We start from the raw sequence: 12,970 nt of genomic DNA, 5'->3' as shown, positions 1-12,970 counted from the left end.
AGTCTGTCCAAGCTGGGTTGGCGTCAGAGTCCCAACACAGCCCCCTCCCGGTTTCCACAAGCCTGACAGGCCAAGGCCCGCCTTGGGTGTGATGGGAAAGGCCTGGCGGCCAAGCTGAAAATCAGGCTTGAATCCCAGAGCAGTCGGAGGCGGGGATCCCCTGTGGTGGACGCATGGTAGACCTCCCCTAAAGGTAAGGGGAGTAGGAGGGCAAGGGAAGGAGTGAACGAGCGACGGCAGTTGGGTCCCCTTGTAGTAATTCTCTCCAGTTTGCAGAACAGCTGATGCTCTGCAAAGTACCTTCACATACACACCATGTTTAACAAGGAATGGGTAGTCAGCTCCATGCTGCAGGTGAGGAGACCAAGGTGTGGGAGAGGGAAGGTCCGGCAAAACACAGGAGAAGGCAGTTACACACCACCTGTCTTCATGTGATTCTAAGAAGGGATTTTAAGAGGTGTGAATGGAAGACATGCAAGAAAGGGGAGCAGGAGAACGGAGACATTTCTTTGTGAGAGTGGCCTGAGGGGAAAGGTAAGGGTTTAAGAGGTTGCATGACCTTGAAGTCCACCGAACATGGAATCGTGCCGTCAATGGACAGTGTGAATCCAGATGTCAGGTGCCCTGATTCCCCTGGGCATGACTTCTCCCACCCAGCAAATGCGGCTCGGAGAGTGATTCCAGTACCCGGTGCCTGTGCCCACAGAGCGACCCTCCAGAGAAGTCAGAAGTGGAGTTTGCATCTTGACTCCCTCTTTTATAGGGGTGTGACCTTAGGCAAGTCACATCTGTGAATGGGGAAGTCATTTACCCATCTTATGACTTTGTGTTAATGACCAAGGTGCCCCTCTGGGCACACGGCCCCACACCAGGACACACAGCTAGGCTAGCAGAGCCCAGACTGGACTGCAGGCCCCATGTACCCCCATGTCGAAGGGCCTTTGTGCAGTGCACAGACTGCCCAACCATACCTGACAGCCTTGCCCAGGGAGTGTTTTTGTTTTCAGGGGGGTTTTTTTTTTGGTCTTGTTGCATGGCTTGCGGGATCTTAGTTCCCTGACCAGGGATCGAACCCAGGACCCCTGCAGTAAGAGCTCAGAGTCCTAACAACTGGACCACCAGGGAATTCCCGGGAGTTTTTTTTAAATTTACTAAAATGCAGGATGTAACAGAGCAGGGACCTTGAGCATCTCTTTGAATACAGCACTGTGACCTCGCTATGTTTGCAGCATGAATACAGCCAATAAAGAAAGCAAAGTTGTGGCGACAATTATTTGTTCATTCCACAAACATTTATTGAGCCCTTACTACGTGCAGGCACCGTGCTGGGTGCAAAGGGCAAGCAATGAACAGACAAGTTACCTTCCCTCTTAGAGCTCACATCCTAGGACAAGAGTGGACAACACAACAAATAAGTGTGAAAAAGATAGACTAGCGATGGGGCTGGAGGGTGTCCATGTTTAGTACGGTCCTGAGGAGCTGTGCTTTACTTTACACTGAGTCCTTCAGGTCACGTGAAGAGCTGGGAAAACTTTCCAGGCAGAAGTGAGAATGAAACACATGAATGTATATAATAATGACTGCCCACATGTATGGAACTGGATGGGAGGCTCTTGTTCTCAGCGTATTCGCTCACTGAACCTCCACGGAACCCCACGAAGAAGGTACTGTGATTATGCCCATTTAACACATGAGGAGACTGAGGCACGGAGAAGTCATATGCACAAGTAAGTGGTGACTGGACACTGGGCCCAAGTGGTCTAGCTCTAGAGTCTGAGCTGCTGACCCTACATCGTGGTCCCTCTTGAGAAGGAGGGGCTCAGCATCATGCTTGGCACAAAGGATTGATAATCATTGACAATACTTATTGAGCACTTACGATGTCCCTTGAGCTGTGATAAACGCTATACACGTATCAACTCATTCAATACGTGGTAGCTATCACTTAAAGTCATTACTATGAATCCCACAGCCTCTGACCTCATGTTGTTACCTCTGAACAGACCAAAAGCAGTGGGGACAGCCGTGCCCACCCCACCTGGCTGAACGGTGCCCTAGATGCCGGCATCAGAAGGGGAGTGTCTTCCTGCACAAGTGGGAGTCCCATGGACTGCCCAGAGTCCACAAATGCAGGGACTCCCTGCGGGGTGATGCCCCAGCTGCAAGGCCTGATGCCCTTAGCCACCGGCCAAGGCGGAAGGCACCGCCTTCCTGTGAAGACTGCCGGCCAGGCAGCTGGATCAGCATCACTCTGACCCTCCCGACCCCTCACGCCCACTTACTGGGAAGAGAAAGAGAGTCTGGGAAGCAGGCATCAGGGCCGGCACACTGGAGCACAGGCAGCTCTCACAGCCACCAGCAGAGAGCCAAGCTGTCCCAGATCGGGGCTTCTGGCCGAGCAACTGTGCCCCAGTGAAAAACAACAGTAGCCGACCTGGCAGCTCTCTGTGTAGACAGCCAAGCTGCCAAGTCCCTTCCAGCCTTGCCACGGCCAGGGCCAGATTCCAGCTCGGCTAAGAACGACTCCCAGGACAGAGCGGAGGATCAGAGATGGAGGAAAACACTCGGCAAGGCTCACGGTGCCTCCACCTTGCTGACCCCCAAGTAAAGAATTTTCCAATGGATGGTAGGAAGCCACAGAAGAAATCCTTTCCCAAAAGACAGGACTTGAGCCAAAGTGGACTCTGCTGTGTGTGTTGGGCTGAGGGGTTTGGGGAGGGGAGGAGAGCAAGGCCCCCCGTCAACTGGCCATAGGATGTGGCAGAAGTGATGCTGTGTGACAGCTAAGGCTGGATTATAAAAAGGACACGACCTCTCCCCATGGTCTCAGTCTCCCCTGCCTGCCGCCACCGCTCTTCCTTTTGGGGTGATCACCCTTCAACTCAGCCACCATGCTGTGAGGAAGCCCAAACTTGCCCACATGGAGAGACTTCCTTAGAGAAACCGAGGCCCGCAGCCACTGGCCAGCATCAGGTGCCAGACACACGAGTGACTGAGCCTTCAGACAACCCCATCTGACACTGAGTGGGGCAGAGCTGTCCCTGCCAACCCCTGCCCAAAAGACAGGTGTGTGAGCAGAATTAATGTGTGTGCTGTTTTAAGCCTCTGCGTTTTGCAGGTGGTTTGTGATACATTAGCTAGCCAGAAGAGTGGGCACCCAAAATAGTAATTACCATATAAACTCAAACACAGGACCCGCCCGTGCGATTAAATGACCCATTTATAATGTAGTGAAAAAAAGACACTGGAAATGGAGGCCAAAAGGCAGAGGGGTTCCAGTCCATTGGCCCTCTCCTCCTCCGTTAGTGTACCATCAGCTCTTTTCCTGCTAAGGTCCAGGGTGTCTGGCCAGGCCCAGCTTTGGCCTCGGCAAACAAAGTTAGTGCAAACCAGTGAGTCCCAGAGACAGAAGGCAGCTGTCGTAGAATCCCAGCTGGCCGTGGTTCGGGAAATCAGCAGGCTGGAGGATGCTTGCTGGGATCTCCAGATCTGGCCCTGCTAGGAGAGCAGCGTGGAGCAGTGTTTCCTCCCCAGGCCAGCAGGGAGCTGGGCAGGCGGGGATGTGGCCGCCTTATCCCTTGCTCTGGCCTGGCCACGCTGTCTGAAGCTCCCTGCAGGGAATGCCTCAGGGCTCTTGGGTGCACAGCTGCTGCCACCAGGCGCCTGTGTGTCTGCCAGGACCACAGTGACTGAGCACAGCTGACATCAACCTGGGCCCTGAAGGAGCCTGGGACCGGGCCCAGGTCTGTCCGCAGAGCAGGCCATGGGTCCTTTCTGCAGCTGAGCAGGGGCCGACCCTTAGCCACCGGGGCTGGGCACCAGGATGCCAAGGCTCACGGGAAACAGCCCGAGAAGAGCTGTGTCCACAAATAAACAGTCAGCGTCCAGCGTGGTCAGTGTCCTCAGAGAACGTGCTGTGGGAGATGGGGACAGGGGAGATCAGGAAGCTTTAGGCTGGGGCAGTTCAACACATGGGTAGAGTGTGGTCGAGACTGGGGATGGGAGGGATGGCAGGAATGGAGGAGGGGGACGTCCCAGTCGGGGAGCATGGAAGTGAGGGGACAGTCATCTGCATAGAGAGAGGCAGGGAACTGGTAGAGCAAATTCCTATGAAGACAATGCCGGGCATCGGGGAAGCCAACAGGCTGAAACAGCAGCCGGGATGGCTGGGGAGCCCTCGATGCTGAGGGCTGTGGGATGTGCATGGCTGACCCATCCGTCCTTCCCCGGGTCCCATGCCTGCCCACAGGGAGGATCCTCAGGGCCCAAGTCCTCAGAGGCTTTAGAAGACCCCCCGACCGAGCCCAGCACAGGGGGATACCATGGGTGTGGTGCAGACGGCACATGGTCCAGGAGTGGTCACCCAGCTCCCACCCACTGCCCTGCGTGCTTTTTATGGATTCTGACTTCACAGGACACTGTCCCCCGGGACCCCTGTGGTTCTCCCCTTCCAAGTTCGTCTCAGGTACCTTGTTCCAGGCACAGCCTGGATCATCTCAGGATGGTCCTTGAGTCCAGCTGCTGCAGGTGTTCCTGGACACCGAATGGGATGGTGGGCGTCCACATCCTGTGATGGGGGCATTGCACACAGAGGTTAGAGGAGAGGGGGTGGCCCCAACGCAAGCCGCCCCCAAATCCCTCCTCCTACCCAGCCTAGTGTGGGGTCATGGGGACACCAGAGGCCTAGGAGCCCCAAGCCCCCTTTTTTAAACCTGATTCTGCTGCTGACTTGCTGTGTGATCTCAAAAAGTCTGGTTAACCTGTCTGTGCCTTATGCGCCTCATCTGCAAAATGGGTCTTACAAGAGCCACCCTATGTCTCCTAGAAGATATGAGTGATTATGTAGATGAAAGTGCTTTGAAAGACAGTAAAGTACAGTATTGGACAGTAGACATCATAGTGATGTAATAATAAATAAGTTTGAACCATATGAAATCTGCCAGCTGTGTAGGTCAAAACTGGTTGAATATAAGTGATTTCATATTGTTCAGCCTAAGATATTGAGCATTTCTGTGTACCAGACACTGTTCTGAGTATCTTGACAAATTTAAACCCCACAAAACTGCTTGGGGGTAAATATTATTATCACTCCCATTTTACAGACAAAGAAACTGAGGCCCGGGACTTCCCTGGAGGTCCAGTGGTTAGGACTCGGCGCTCTCACTGTTGAGGGCCCGGATTCCACCCCTGGTTGGGGAACTAAGATCCCGCAAGCCGCGCAGCACGGCCATAAAAAAAGAGAAGAAAAGAAACTAAGACCAGAGGGGTGACGTGTCTGCTTGCCCAAGGCTGCACGCTGGTGAGGGGCAGAGCAGGATTTGAGCTCAGGGCTTGCACAGTGGACTGTACACTGACCCTCCCTCCACCACTGCTGAGACTTACTCTAGCCTCTCCACGTGAGGGCACTTTCTCAGGCTGGCAGTGAGCTGCTGGGCCCCAGCGGCTGTGAACTTGTTGTACTTGACACTGGGGAGAGAAACCCATTGTGGATCATGGCCCTGGGGACCATCCAGCCCCAGACCAAGGCCATTACCACACTCTCGACAACCAGACCTCAGCCCAGCCCTTCCCAGGATGCCAGCAGGAGGCCCTGGTCCTCCCAAGCCCCAGCCCCGCCCCGACTGCCCAGGCTCCCACACTCACTCTAGCACCCGGAGGGACACCATGTCCGGAAGCACATGCGCCAGGCTCTCGGCTCCCACATCACAGATGCAGTTATTGTACAAGCTGCCGGAGATAGAGGTCAGGGCAGGGGCCGGGGTTCTGGGGGGTCAGGGCCCAGGGGGTGCCACACCCAGCTGGTATTACTGGTCCATTTTACAGACAGGAAAACTGAGGCCCGGGGAGTTGAGGCTGCTTCTTCGTGGTCACTCAGTGAGTCCAGGGAAGCAGGACTCAGCTGAATGAAGGTAACTTCCCGCCTGAGACATCTCAAGTTTAAATCCCAGCTCTGTGGCTTGCTGCCTGTCTGAACTTTGGCAAGTTACTTAGCTCCCCTGTGACTCAGTTTGCTCCTCCATAAAATGGGCTTGATTGTGGGGAGGAGTAAATGAGTCAGTGTTGGTAAAACACCCAGAACAGGGCCTGACACATGGAATGAACTACACGTTAACTATGGTTATTATACCTCCCAAGGGGGTTTGTGAGAGTTATAAAAATTACTGTAGTTGGGCCAGGCGGGCGGCGGGGTGGCGGGTGCCCAGCATTGGGGATAGCAGGGGAGAGAGAAACCCTGGGTCACCAGGCAGGCTCAGGTTTCTATAGTGTATTCAGTCACCATCCGCTGTGTCAAAAATAGCACGACGGGTGTCACTGGTGCCAACTTAAGCTGTACCCTCATTAGCAAGCATCCTTTTAACAAGCCAGGTGCGGCCGCAGTTCTAATTTCAAGGCCATGACTTTGCCTTGGCTTGGCCTCAGAGCAACACTGCAGGGCTGCATGTAAAAGCAGCAGGTCTACACTGCAGCAAAGTGGATTCAAGCTAAACTCCAGGAACCCTTGATGTCATGGGTCGGCCGGTAGGAACCAGGAGGAGGTTTTGCAATCTCTTCCTAGGGTGGATCTTAGAACAAGGAGGCCCTTCCTCCCCACAGGAAGAGGATTCTCTCCATATTTCATGGATGCCAAGATGTACATGTTCACATTGGAAAATCACTGAGATTAAAATGTCTGATAATCAATGGATGTCATTTAATTAGCAGCGTTTTGTCCTCTTAATGGTGTCTTACAGATGGATGGCATCTTAGAGTCCATAAAATATGAAGTTTCCTCTTTTTTTTTTTTTTGGCTGCACCACGCAGTTTACAGGATATCAGTTTCCTGACCAGGGACTGAACCAGGGCCACAGCAGTGAAAGTGGAATCCTAACCACTAGGCCACCAGGGAATTCCCAATATGAGGTTTCTTAATGTGTCAGTCAGATCACATATCACCCCCACATACCCCACCTGCTTCTCCATTTACAATGGAAAAACCCCCAACCCCGCTTCTGACCTACAAGGGTCTCCCTGCATGATCTGGCCTCCCCTGACCCCTCCCACCTCATCTCGCACCCTCTGCCCCTCATTCCCTATAGCCAGCCACAGTGGCCCATCTGACTCTCAAAGACCCAATCTCCTTCCCACCTCAGGGCCTTTGCCTCTGCTGTTCCTTCTTCCTGGAATGTTTTTCCCTGAGATCAGCCCACAGAAGGGGGAGGGCCACCTCCTCAAGGTCTCCTGACCTCCCAGGTGAATTCAATACTCCATCTTGTACCCTCCGGGGCCTTTGTTCATCTCCTCCTTCCCAGCATGAACCAGCATTTTAAACGTTTTGTTTATGCAGGTGCTTACTTATTTATTATGCAAGGAACTTGAAAGCAAGACCCACACTGGTTTTATCCGTAGCTATATCTCTAGTTCCTAGCACAGGTTCTGGCGCATGGTTGATATTAGAGAATATTAAATGCCTTCACAACTCTAGGGGGCGCCAGTCACATAGACTCCAAGCTGCATAGGACACAACCTATGCAGCTGCACGTGGGGACCCTGGCTGGAAGGTTAATGGGCTGGAAGGATCCATTAATGCCGGGTACCACCAGGGACCATGCTGAAAGCAATCAAAAGCAAGATGTGCTATTCCAAGGCCTACCAGAAGGTGGCAGTGTAGGCACAGACCAGTGTGTGAGTGACACGAGTCAGCCAGAACTGTCAGTGCATGGTCAGCGTTCTAGAAACCACCACCCCGGGACTCCAGAAAAGGCTCAGTCCTGCCATCCCTGGGGAAAGAGGACCAAGATTTATTAAGCACCAGAGCCAGGCATTGCACCAAGTGCTTTCCATAGGCCATTGGGATGGTACCCAGTTTCCAGGTGAGGAAACAGGCTTGGGATAAGTTAGTGACTTGCCCAGAATTTGCCAGATGCTGTACCCCCAGGAGCTGCTAATCTTCTTGTTCAGGGCAGTGGCATTGCCCAACTCCAGTGGGTGTGCTCATGTTGGATTTTAGGTCAGTGCTCCCCCCACTCCCCACCCCTACCAAGCTGTGCAACATTGGCACAATAGAACAGCCTGTAGTGATTGTTTTCAGGGTCCCAGTGTTGGGCCCTGCGGCTGGCACCAAGGGCACTCTCTGCCCGCCCCCAGCCCACCAGCTCAATGCCTGACCCATGGGGAGCCCCACTCACCTCAGCCTAAGGAGCGACCCAGCCAGCAAGGGCAGGGCCTCAGCCAGCTTGCAGGCACCCACGTCGGTAATGTTGTTCTGGGACAAACTGCAGGGATAGAAGGTGAGGGCTCAGGGTCAAACCTCAATGCTCACCCCTCCCATCAGCATCCATCAGCATCCATCACCCCAGGCTACGGCAGAGCTAGGAGCCCCTGCTTCCTCACAGGGCGGCCCAGGGCAGCAAGCACCAAGCAACCTACCCAGATGAGAGTCGTGGGTGCTGAACTGCATGAGGGGCGCTATGGGTAGATTTGTGCTAAATCAATAAAAGGTTGCAGTCACGTCCTTATGGTGAGTGGGATGATGCGGATGAGGATGCAGATGAGAGAGAGAGAGAGACTGTGCTCCCCGCACACCTGTTTCATGATTTTATAGCATCCATTCTTTTCCCTTTGGACCACTTTTCAGCACTGTCATTACATAAGGGTTTATATGATTTGTATAATGACGTGGGTTCAGCGAGGTGAGGGGTCGGTTCTGTTTTGTTCATTAGTGTATCCCTGTGCCTACAGCAGCGCCAAGCACATAGTAGGGGCTCAGAAAATGTTTAAGTGGTGGGAAAAAAGGAAGGAAAGGTAGGAGAGGGAGATGGAGGGAGGGAGAGGGAGGAAGGAGGGAAGGAAGGACGAAGAGAGGGGAATCTAGCTTACTCACACTGTTTCCTTAAACACTATAAATTACGTAATAAGTCTCAGTGTCCTCCCATCTCAGAAATCCCCAAGTGAATTCTGTTGAGTTTGTGGCTGCCCTGATCATGGTGTGGAGTAGAGTGTGGGTAGATTTTGATGATCCCTCCAGGTTCAGTAGAAAGTCACATTGACCCTCCTGCATCATATCAATCTCCTATTTCCCAAAACCCAGAACAGTTTTTTTTGTAATACAAATTCACTATTTTGATAATAATGTTTTACTGATAAATCCTAATCTATCTGTCCTGTCTCCCCCCCCCCCACTCCCACCCCCACCCCCACTCCCGTCTAACTCTCTCACTAAACATTGCTTACTCACTACTGTACACTTCATAGTTATGGATGTTCCTTTGTTTATTGTGTCTCCTCCCTAGAAGATCCCTGAGGTCAGGGGCTTTGCTTTGTTTAAAGCTGGGTCTCCAGGGCCTTGAATGTTGTCTGCACGTAGTAAGTGCTTCTTACGTATTTGTTGATTAAATGAGTAAATGTTTGGTTGAATGGCTGAGTAAAGAAATGATTAAATGAATGAATGAATGGGTGGATGACTTAACGGATGCATGATTGAGTGGATGAGTGAATGAAAGAATAAAAAAGCTGGACTTTGGGGACAACGGCTACAGGACCAGCTCACTCACTTGAGCGTCTCCAGGGCCTTCAGCTGAGGGAAGGTGGCCGAGAGCTGGGCGACACCCTCGTCCCCGATCTTGTTCTCACTCAGTGAGTCCAGGCTGCAGGTAGAATCAGGTGGGGGGGCCATCAGGCACCACCCTGGAGGGTTCCCAACCCTCCCCCACCCTCTGACCCAGCAGCGGCCTCCTCCCATGCCCCCAGCCCTGGACACACCATGGCCAGACACAGCGGCAGCTCCAAGCATTTGAGAGCAAATCTTCATCACCCGGGAGCGCCAGGTGGCCAACCAGGGGACGAGGCTCTAACTCCCCACGGACCCGAATCCCTGTTTTCCTTCCTGGGAGCCCCATGAGCTGGAGCAACTTCCTCACCCTCTCGAGACCTCAACTGTACAATGGGTCATGTCCCTTCCCGTGGGATTGCTGGAAGCAGCACATGAGGGGAAAAGAGTTTCTAAGGTCACGAAAGGAATCGACCTTTTTTTATTATTGAGGATTTCCATCTGCTGTCACTTCCCTGCAGTGGGGGCATCAGATCACTTACACCAGCCACACTGAGGAAGCAGCAGGACACACACATAGAGACACAAAGGGACAAACAGGGCCAGGGTTTGGGGTTGTCAAAGCCCAAGGTGTCCAGGAGGGATCCTGGGGTCTATACTCACTCTAGATGCTGAAGGGAAGAAAAGACCTCAAGGATCTTCACCAGTTTGGGAAAAGCCTGAGGGCCCAAGACAGGCCCCAGCCTAGGAGGCAAAGAGCAGAGCTAAGACCCTGAAACAGTCATGGCCCCTCTATGGGACCCCACAGAAGGCAGGCCCATCTGAGGCCTTACCTACCCCCCCCCACCCTCGGTGGGACCCCAATCCCTTCTGCTTCAGGCACACTTCCACAAAGCCCACTTAAGAGGCCAGCTGGGCTCCCAGCTGGGGGCTCCCCATCTTTCATCTCTGAGTGGGGAGCCAGTTCTTCCTCCTGCCGACGTCCGCATGCACCCTTCTCCCACCCTGGCCTGAGGAAGTGGTTCCTAAACGCTGGCCTGAGAACCACCATCAGTCCTGAGAAAGATGGTTTACTTATTTGCCATAGCTTTTTTTTTTTTATATAAATTTACTTATCTATTTGTTTGTTTATTTATTTACTGGCTGCACTGGGTCTTTGTTGCCTCACACAGGCTTTCTCTAGTTGCGGTGAGCAGAGGCTACTCTTTATTGTGGTGCGCGGGCTCCTCATAGCGGTGTCTTCTCTTGTTGTGGAGCACGGGCTCTAGGTGCATGGGCTTCAGTAGTTGCAGTACATGGGCTCAATAGTTGTGGCTCATGGTCTCTAGAGCACAGGCTCAATAGTTGTGGTGCACGGGCTTAGTTGCTCCGCAGCATGTGGTGTCTTCCTGGACCAGGGATTGAACCTGTGTGCCCTGCATTGGCAGGTGGATTCTTAACCACTGTGCCACCTAGGAAGTCCGCCATTGCTTTTTAATAACAAATGGAACCATTTCTTGAGCACTTTTTATGTGCCAGGAACATGCTAGGCCAATCACTCAGATCAGACCTCATTTAATCCTCACAATGACTCGGAGCTAAGAGAGCTTCTTATCCCCATTTTACAAATGGGGAAACTGAGGCACAGAGAGGTTAACTAACTCACACAAGGTCACACAGCCTGGATGGACATTTAGACCAGATTTCGAGAGAATGAGAAAAATAAAAGACAACAGAGTGCTATTTTGAGTTCTTTTGTTTTTCCCTTTCTTCCTTCCTTCCTTCCTTCCTTCCTTCCTTTCTTTCTTTCTTTCTTTCTTTCTTTCTTTCTTTCTTTCTTTCTTTCTTTTCTTTCTTTCTTCTTTCTTTCTTTCTTTCTTTCTTAATTTTTGGCCATGCCACGTGGCATGTGAGATCTTAGTTCCCTGACCAGGGATTGAACCGGACCCCCTGCATTGGAAGAGTGCAGTCTTAACCACTGGACAGCCAGGGAAGTCCCCGTTTTTAAAATATGGTTAAGTGTAAAGAACGGTCTTCAGTGAAAAGAACTGTCTTCAATGTAAAGAACTGCCTTTTATTCTGAAATTATATCCTTTGAACTTTTTTGATATTAAAATGTTCATTTTTCATAAAAGCATGGTGCCAGCAGCGGTTATTTCACTTGTTCAAATGAACATACTCGATACCAATTAAAAGACGGTAACTGCGCATAGTCACGGAAATTCACTCTGAAATGTTCTCAGTCTCTGAAACCCCAAAGTCTGGGAACCACTAGCCTCAATGAAAGGTCACCAAATGGGATCCGAAATCTGATTTGAATCTAGGCTCTACCACTTAGCTTCTGTGGGGCTTTTTGGGCAAATCTCTTCACCTCTGAGTCTCAATCTTCTCAAATTTAGCCCTAATCTTAAGAGGTTTTTGGAAAGATTAAGGAATTCATTTGTAAAATATTGATTGCTTGCCTACCACGTGCCAGGCCCACCAAGCCTATCATGCAGACAGCCGTGAGGAAAACAGACAAAAATCATTGCCCTTGGGACTTCCCTGGTGGCGCAGTGGTTAAGAATCCGCCTGCCAATGCAGGGGACACAGGTTCGATCCCTGCTCCGGGAAGATCCCACATGCCGCAGAGCAACTAAGCCCGTGCACCACAACTACTGAGGCCCACGCACCTAGAGCCTGTGCTCACAAGAGAAGCCACCTCAATGAGAAGCTCTCGCACCCCAATGAAGGGTAGCCCCCACTCGCCACAACTAAAGAAAGCCTGCGTGCAGCAACGAAGACCCAACACAGGCAAAAAAACCAACCAAGAAACAAAAAAAATTGCCCTCGCAGAGCTGACATTCCAGGAGGCAAGACAGAAAATCAAAGAAATCAGTAAACTTTCTGGCTGTCTGGTATGGGAGATAAGAGATACGAAACAAAGTACAGGGTGAGCAGGGCAGAATTGTACTTTTAAATATGGGAGTCAGAAAAGCCCTTTCTCACGGAAAACCAGAAAAAGATGTGGGCGTGGGCCACGCAGATGCCTGGGGAAGAGCGTCCTGGGCGGAAGGCACACCCAGTGCAAAGGCCCAGGGACCAAACCGTGCCTAGTGAGGTTGAAAACCAAGAGGACCCACGTGGCTGGAGAGAGTGCAGGAGGTGAGGGTGAAGAGGTAAATGGGGGCTGAATCAGGGAGAATTGCTCACCAGCAGGCCAAGCCCCTGCAGGGTTCTGAGCGGCTGATGGGTCTAATCTACAGGCAGATGAGATCTGCCAGGCACAGCGGCTGCCAGTCACACACCCAAAATAGTCCCTTCCTTCCTTCCTTCCTTCCTTCTTTCCTCAGAACTTTCTTGGGCCTTCCGGCCTGCAGGTGGCTAGTCTCCGGGTTCTGGGCTGTTCTACCCCACGGCTGTTCCCCAGAGCAAAGTTCCGACCTCGAGCTAGGGGCTTTTTAAGCTGAAAATAATTCAAAACCA

General features: G+C 52.0%; 1 protein-coding gene across 5 annotated transcripts in view; it reads right to left on the bottom strand.

Annotated features, from left to right (window-relative positions):
• Positions 1-1,305: 1,305 nt before the first annotated feature.
• Positions 1,306-12,970, bottom strand: part of CIITA (class II major histocompatibility complex transactivator) — a 45,701-nt gene continuing 34,036 nt past the window's right edge. For 4 of the 5 annotated variants that reach the window (XM_057695179.1, XM_057695177.1, XM_057695176.1 and 1 more), the window contains 7 exons: positions 10,190-10,270; positions 9,531-9,623; positions 8,166-8,252; positions 5,644-5,727; positions 5,383-5,466; positions 4,470-4,567; positions 1,306-3,914 (listed from right to left, as the gene is read on the bottom strand). In XM_057695179.1, coding sequence (XP_057551162.1) covers positions 4,492-4,567; positions 5,383-5,466; positions 5,644-5,727; positions 8,166-8,252; positions 9,531-9,623; positions 10,190-10,270 — 505 coding nt within the window. In that variant the 3' untranslated portion in view covers positions 1,306-3,914; positions 4,470-4,491. The remainder of the gene's footprint in view (positions 3,915-4,469; positions 4,568-5,382; positions 5,467-5,643; positions 5,728-8,165; positions 8,253-9,530; positions 9,624-10,189; positions 10,271-12,970) is intronic. The other variant, XM_057695180.1, reaches the window with a different exon arrangement.

Source organism: Hippopotamus amphibius, chromosome 9, assembly GCF_030028045.1.
Source record: "Hippopotamus amphibius kiboko isolate mHipAmp2 chromosome 9, mHipAmp2.hap2, whole genome shotgun sequence".
Lineage (NCBI taxonomy): Eukaryota > Metazoa > Chordata > Mammalia > Artiodactyla > Hippopotamidae > Hippopotamus > Hippopotamus amphibius.
This window is presented reverse-complemented; position numbering and strand designations above follow the sequence as displayed.